General features: G+C 56.1%; 1 protein-coding gene across 1 annotated transcript; it reads right to left on the reverse strand.

Annotated features, from left to right (window-relative positions):
• Window positions 1–3,352: 3,352 nt before the first annotated feature.
• Window positions 3,353–7,137, reverse strand: LOC122708116 (alpha-1,3-mannosyl-glycoprotein 4-beta-N-acetylglucosaminyltransferase-like protein MGAT4E). Its single transcript, XM_043924237.1, has 6 exons — window positions 7,034–7,137; window positions 6,810–6,837; window positions 6,569–6,594; window positions 5,816–5,949; window positions 5,360–5,489; window positions 3,353–4,525 (listed from the first exon to the last, which is right to left on the reverse strand). Exons 4-6 carry the CDS (start codon window positions 5,939–5,941, stop codon window positions 3,396–3,398), a joined length of 1,386 nt encoding a protein of 461 aa, XP_043780172.1. The 5' UTR covers window positions 5,942–5,949; window positions 6,569–6,594; window positions 6,810–6,837; window positions 7,034–7,137; the 3' UTR covers window positions 3,353–3,395.
• Between the last annotated feature and the right edge of the window lie 273 nt (window positions 7,138–7,410).

A 7,410-nucleotide genomic window follows, 5' to 3' on the forward strand; every position in this document is an offset into this window, starting at 1 on the left:
AGCGGGGACCGAGCCTGGGCCCCCCGCGCTGCGAGTGTGGAGTCTCAGCCACTGGACTGCCAGGGAAGTCCCCGTCTTGTTAGTGCTCATGGGCTTCCCCATCCTGACCCCCTCCAGCTACCCCGCTGGGGTGCCTGGGGTGACCTCCCCGAAGCACCCACAGCCGCTTCCTCTCCTGCTCAGAAGCGCTCTGTGACCTGCTGCCGCCAGCATACTCCAAACCCTTTCCCTGGCTTCTACAGCTTTAAACAAGGAACTGCTTTGTTGAGACATCATTCACATACCCCACAGGTCACTCTTCTTAAAGTATACAATTCAGTGGTTCCCAGTATGTTCACAGAGCGCAACCACTGCCTCAGCCAGCTTTTCCTCACCTGCAGACACACGTCCCTCTGGACTTGCTTACTGCGGGCATCTCACACAAGTGGAGCCGTAAGCCCTCTGGCCTTTGTGACTGGTTTCCTTGATGCCGCACAGTGTCTTAAAGGCTCCTGCGTGCGGCAGCCCGTGTCAGTGTTCCAGCCCTTCTCCTGGCTGAGCAGTTATCTCATCATACGATACACTGCGTGTCACTCACCCGTTCATCAGGGATGGACTTTTGGATTGTCTCCACATTTGGGTTATCACCATGTTGCCATGACCATTCATGTGAAAGCCCTTGTGTGGATGTAGGTTTTTATTTTCTTAAGTACATGCGGACATAGGAGTGAAACTGCTGGATCATATGGTAACTCTAACATTTTGAGAATTGTTAAAACATTTTCCAAAGCGGCTGCCCCGTTTTACAACTCTGCTAAGCATGCATGTGCTATGGTGTTGGAGAAGACTCTTGAGAGTCCCTTGGGTGCAAGGAGATCAGCCTGTTAGTCCTGAAGGAGATCAGCCCTGAATACTCACTGGGAGGACTGATGCTGAAGCTGGAGCTCCAATACTTTGGCCACCTGATGCACAGAGCTGACTCATGTGAAAAGACCCTGATGCTGGGAAAGATTGAGGGCAGGAGGAGAAGGGGACGACAGAGGATGAGATGGCTGGATGGCATCACCGACTCGATGGACATGAGTTTGGGTGGACTCCGGGAGTTGGTGATGGACAGGGAGGCCCGGCGTGCTGCAGTGCTTGGGGCCGCAAAGAGTCAGACACGATTGAACGACCAACCACCACCAATAGCACGTGTGAGGCTCCAGTCTCTCCACACCTCACCAACATGTATTTCCTGTTTTTTAAATAGCCATCCTGGTGGGCGTAAAGTGGCGTTTCAATATGGTTTTGATTTGCATTTCCCTGATGACTAGCCATGAGTGCCTTTTCACTTGCTTGTTGGCCCTTTGTGTATCTTTTTCAGAGAAATGTCTATTCAAATCCTTTGCCCAATTTTAATTGTGTTATTTGTCTGTTTATTATTGTGTGTGAGCTTTCTTTATATATTCTGGATATCCATCTCTCATCAGATATGATTTGCAGATGTTTCTTCCATTCTGTGGGTCATCTTATCACTACCTTGACAGTATCCCGTGAGCCATAAAGTTTTTAATTTTGATAGAGTCCAATTTATTTGGGGCTTCCCTGGTAGCTCAGTTGGTAAAGAATTCACCTGCAATGCGGGAGACGTGGGTTCGATCCCTGGGTTGGGAACATCCCCTGGAAAAGGAAATGGCAACCCACTCCAGTGTTCTTGCCTGGGAAATCCCATGAAGAGAGGAGCCTGGCGGGCTACAATCCATGGGGTCCCAAGAGTCGGACACGATTTAATGACTAAACCACCAACCACGACCACCAATTTATTTATCCTTTGGTGAATTGTGCTTTTGGTGCTATCTAAGAATCTATCGCCTAATCCAAGGTCACAATGATTTACACTTTTTCTTCTGTTTTCTTCTAAGAGTTTTTTAGTTTTTAGCTCTTCCGTCTGGGTCTAGATCTATTCTGGGTTCACCTTTAATGTAATGTGAGGCAGGAGCCACAGCTGGCCCCCCGGCACGTGGACATGCAGCTGTCCCAGCACTGCATCGTTCGTCCCAGCACAGAGACCACCCCTGCCCCCACTGAACTGCCCACGGCCTTCTGTAAACTGGCTTTCTCAGTCCCGCCGCTGCAGCAGCTTCTGCCTCACTCCTACTCCAGCGCGCCCTCCACTTCCAGCCCCATTAAATGAGTGGATTTCCCCAATGAGCCAAGCTCCTTCTCACTTCTGGCCCACTTCCCTACATGCTATTTCTTTTACTTGAAAATCTTCCTGAACCTTCCTCAACACCTGGCTTTCTTCTCTGAAAATCTGGTAGGTCAGGTTTAGATGTCGTGACTTCCAGAAAGCCTTTCCTAAGCTCCCAATGAAGTTGGGGTCCTGTACTTCTTAAACCCAAGAGGAGCTCCTTTGGTCCCTGGAACATAGTAGAGTGAGCCTGCTAAGTCCCTTCAGTCATGTCCGACTCTGTGAGACCCCATGGACTGTAGCCCGCCAGGCTCCTCTCTCCGTGGGATTCTCCAGCCTAGAATACTGGGGCGGGTTGCCACGCCCTCCTCTAGGGGCTCTTCCTGACCCAGGGACTGAACCCGCAACCCGACTCTCATAGTCTCCTGCATTGGCAGGTGAGTTCTTTACCATCAGCGCCACCTGGGAAACACGGAACATAGTAGGGATTCAGTAAGTCTGATGAATGGACGAATCCCAGGCGTCAAGAAGGAGACTTAAGTTGTCCTGTGTATTGCTTCAGAGAGTTAAGGAGAATGAGATCTGGAAACCCCTCTAGGTTTGACTATTTTTCTCGTTATGAACAGGGAGGAGTCTCAGCAGCGCTGGGATGCAGAAGCTGGTGTGGGGGTGAGACATGAGCACCGAGGAGAAGGTGATGCTTTGGTGGCAAACTGTTCGTTCCGCAGTCGTTTGTGAGGGAAGGAAGGAACTGGGCTGGCGCCACAGAACAGCTTAGGAAGACGGGGTCAGGGGCTTCATTTCACTGCTGCGCATGTGTCTGTGAACTCCAGAGCCTTGGGGAGTTTGACTTCTCATGAGAAACCCTTTCTTAGCTTCTGCTGTGTGAATTCCAGGGCCCGGCCATGATTTCCCCTCCGGCTACCCCTCCCCTCCAGGTGGGAGAACACACACCATCACCCTGTCCTTGTGCTGACCTCAGCACCCCAGGAACAGAAAGGTTCTGGGAGCGACCAGGGCCTTGTCCCAAATTGGGCTAAGCTACATCTGACCCAGGAAAAGAGAGCCTGAAAGAGTCCCTTGTCTGGATAGAAAAAGGAAGGAGCAGGTGGAGCGTCTTGTTGGCACCAGAGTGTCTTCCCTCTCTGCCCCTCATTCCCTGGCACGCCCCGCCCCGCCCCCAGATCACTCAGGCTAGAATGACTGCAAGATTTTAATGTTTCATTGCCTTCCTGGTCTGTCCTCATCCCAAGTGGCCCGCACCTCTGGCATGCTCCTCCCAGAGGTAAATGTGCCTGACGATGAGCCCGCCTGTCTGGTTGGCGTTCGCCAGCAGCCTCACGCAGCTCACCTGGTACCCCACGGACCTGGGCACGACCTCCTGATCCAGCTGCCCCTCCAGGAGGCGGCCCAGCAGGACGAAGCTGGAGCAGCGCTGCGGCGTGCCCTCGGGCCCGTAGCCCAGCTCCACCTGCCCCTTCTCCAGAGCGTACTTGCCATCCACAATGGTGCCTGTCAGCACCTGCACCCTCCTCAGGTCGGCCGGCTGGTTCAGGATGACGGTCAGGTGGTTGCCGGCGTTCACGCTGTGGGTCCAGAAGAAGGACTCGTCCAGAGTGTAGGCCTCCCAGGGGAAGTGGACCTCAAACACCTTCATGTCGGTGAAGGCGGCTGCCGGCGGGTTGTCAGGGGCGTATGGGCTCTTCCTGTGTGTGCCCGAGGCCTCCTGCCTGTCGTTCAGGGGGTAGTAGGTGGCCCTGTGGTAGAAGAGGAAGGGCGTGCACAGGATGGGGTCCTTCTGGGCCAGGAGGACGCGGAAGTGGGCGAGCAGCCTGTTGAGGGGCTTCTCCCGGTAGAAGAGGAGCAGGAAGTGAGCCAGCGTCGGCAGGTCGCCGTTGCGGAAGAGCTTGCCCAGGACGCCCAGGTTGGCGAACTCCAGGAAGACCCAGGGCTGAGACCGCAGCGTGTCCACCTTCCACTGTACGTGGCTGATGAAGTTGGGGGCGCAGAAGGCGTTGTCCTCCAGCAGCAGGAAGTACTCCGAGAGCTTCGAGGCAGAGCTCATGAGGAAGGCGTGATCCACGTTCTGCTCGGAGTAGGGCTCCCGGCCGGCGCCCGCGGGCGGGTAGGCGTCTGGAGGGGCGTGGATCAGCAGCAGCTGCCCCGCCAAGATCTGCGGGCTGAAGAGGCTGGAAATGCTCAGGACGGTCTCCCCGAGCCAGGCGGGGTCGGCGCCCGCCAGGTGGACCAGCACCGTGAGGCGCTTCTGCTCCACCTTCGAGGTGGCGCGGAACAGCGAGAGCAGCGTGGAGAGGAGGCCGCTGGGCTCCGGCCCGGGCCGGGGCCGCGAGGAGACGCCCACCGTCAGCCACGCTGGGGAGGCAAGTGGCGCGTCAAGGGCGGGGCGCCGGCTCGCGCACGCCCCCCTCCCCCGCTCCCGTTTCCCACCCCCGAGTGGGGTGCAGGCCCTGGCTGTGGGGAGCGCGGCCCCCACCTGGGCTCTGCGTTTGGACACCGTCACCGGGAGCCTGGTGTGCATGCCAAAGGGCCAGGGCGCTGCTCCCCGCGGCTCCGAGGCTTCCTGGAGCCCGGGTTTTGCTGCCTGTGGTTTAAGTGCTCAGTACACACATTAGCTTTTACATTTACTGTCATTCCTTCTGATTTTACCTAGCTCATCTTCACAAAGCTCTCCTTTAACGAAGGTCTCCTGGAAGGAGCTCCTCTCCTGGAAGCCAGGAGCCCGAGCCCCGCTTCAGCTCTGAATCTGCCGGCGTGGCTCCAGAGGTCCCGGCACCCCTGAGCTGCGATCTGGGCTAGTCGGGCTGTGCCGACCGAAGGGCCCCCTCCTCCCAGGTGCTTTCAGACTGTCTTCCAGGAGCAGCCACTTTATCTCCCCCTCCTTGCTCCTCATCCCTGAGACCAGGTGCCCTGACGGGGAAAGGACTCTCTGCCCAGCCCGCGGATGCCCGGCCACCCTGCCCTCTCGTCTCCCTGTCTCTTCTCTCTGAGTCCCCACCTTCTTCCTCTTTCCCTCTATTTTGGCCACACCACATGGCATTCAGGATCTTGGTGCCCTGGGCAGGGACAGAGCCCGCGCCCCCTGCAGTGGACTCGCAGAGTCTTCACCGCTGGACACCAGGGAGCCCCTCCCCTCCTCCTCTTGACTCTCTTACTCCCAGGGTACCCACTCCCATCCTTGGAACTCACTCTTCTTTCTCTGCTGGAGTTTTTCCAGGTATTTGGAGGTGAGGTTCTGCCAGTCTTCTAGTGGTCCCAGGTCCTTCCTTCTCCTGTAGCTGTCCTCCTGGGGTACTGGCAGAGGCAACACCTGGTCCTCCTGACATAGAAAGCATGGGCTTTACCGATAGTGGTCTCCCCAGAGCTCCTCCAGGGAAAGAGTGGCTCACTGCCCCCAGAGCGAGCCCAGCACGGTATCAGGACGTCTGACCACTGGCCAGAGTATCCAGGGCTCACGCAGTACTTGCTGTCTTCCTTACCTTAACCAATATGGGGGTGGGGGGCGGGGAATCAGCTTCTCTATGGACCAGTGCGTCCCGCCAGGTCCACACCCATCCCTTGGAGCCTCCTGCTCTCCCGTGAGAGGGGCGAGCGCCGTCCACACCCCCCCACCCCGAACCCGCGCAGCGAGGGCACGGCCGCTACCTGGACCTTGACAGCCATCCTGGCCTGGTCGTCTTCAGCTCCCCTGGGGACGTCCAGCGTGAACAGGAGCCACAGGACCCCGAGGCCCACTGAGACGATGCAGCAGCGCCCGAGGGGGCAGTGCATGGCGGCTCCTGGGCGAGAGGGCGGCAGGCTGGCAGGGTGCTCCCCCGTCCACGCCTCACCGTCCCCCGCAGGCCCGCCCCTCCCCACCCTCTGTCCACTGCTCACTCACTCCCCACGCCTGCCCTCCGTCTGAGCCGGGCCCACCGGCCCCGGGCCCTCTGCCGCCCTCTCTCTGCAGTTCTGTCTGGAGATTCCAATTCTCCGAGTTTTCCCTGCTCCAGTGATCACGGTCTGCTGGGCCTTCATTGGTGAAGCCCGTTTATCTTAGAAAACAGATGGCTACCACCCACTCCTACTTTTTTAAACAAAAGTCAAACTATTTATTAAAATAGCTGAACTTGAAGTGTTGCTAAGTGCTAAGCAATTTGATGCCTTTCCTACTTTTTGTAAAGGACGTCCTTAATTTATTCCAACCCTTAATCTTATTCACAGACCTCGATTAGAACATAATTCTGTTAACTCAGAGTGAAAGAAAAATCCTTTCGGGAGTGATGGGCTGCAGGAATTTAGACTGGCTCAGCCTCCAGAGCACTCGTATGCTGCTTTTTCCCTGTCTGTGTCTTTTCTCCAGAGAGAATGTGCTTTTCTGATTGTTTCTAAATGATCAGAAGAAAGGCTTTAACATACCTTGTCTCCCACGCTTGATCGTTTCTCTGCAGTCAGTACACAAAAGAAAAGAAATCGTCATCAGTAATTATGATGCTCCCAAGGCTACAATATTCTCTAATTTCCCCCATTTTCATGGCTCCCTGCCACTTTAGTATTTTGGTAGAGGTTACCATGCTTTTCTCCCTTAACCATTTAGCTTTTTGATAAGAGTTATAAAAACAGTACTTACATACAGCAGGAAGGCTTTAACTTTTCTTACCTGGTTTTCTTAAGCCAGGACTTTTAGCCTGATGGGTAATTCAGATACAAATCAGTACATGTGATAGAAATAGGCTTCTTTTTCATGGACCATAAGTACATGGATACATATATTGAATCAAAGGTTTTACAACGACAGCCGGAGGAATTCACCCTCAAGTGACCAGCGCTGTTCCCGCTGCCCCGGTGCGCAGGTTACCTGTCACTCCCCCTGTTACCTGTTACCTGTCACTCACTGGCCGCCCAGGGGGTCAGGGTGCGTGGGGCACAGCGCTCTTGCAGCCCTGAGAGGGTCAGGCTCCTGGACGAGCAGGAGAGAGAGGAGCTGGGGTGCTGGAGGACCTGGCACCCGCAAACTAGGCCCCGCCCCCGGTGCTCCAGCCTGAGTTAGGCTCCCTCTGTGATGCTGCTCTGTGTCCCGGCCAGCTGCTACATCGTCAGGGGGACACCCGGCCGGGGCTCACCCGACGACTGCGCTCGTCTGAGAGGCCCGGACGGGTCCCTCCTGCCCTGGGCGGCCGGCTCCCTGCTCTTGCCCCGCGAGGGCGCTCTTTCCCCCTGCCGTCTACCCACGCTTCTTGCCCTACTGGGCGTCTAAAGGA

Source organism: Cervus elaphus, chromosome 14, assembly GCF_910594005.1.
Source record: "Cervus elaphus chromosome 14, mCerEla1.1, whole genome shotgun sequence".
Lineage (NCBI taxonomy): Eukaryota > Metazoa > Chordata > Mammalia > Artiodactyla > Cervidae > Cervus > Cervus elaphus.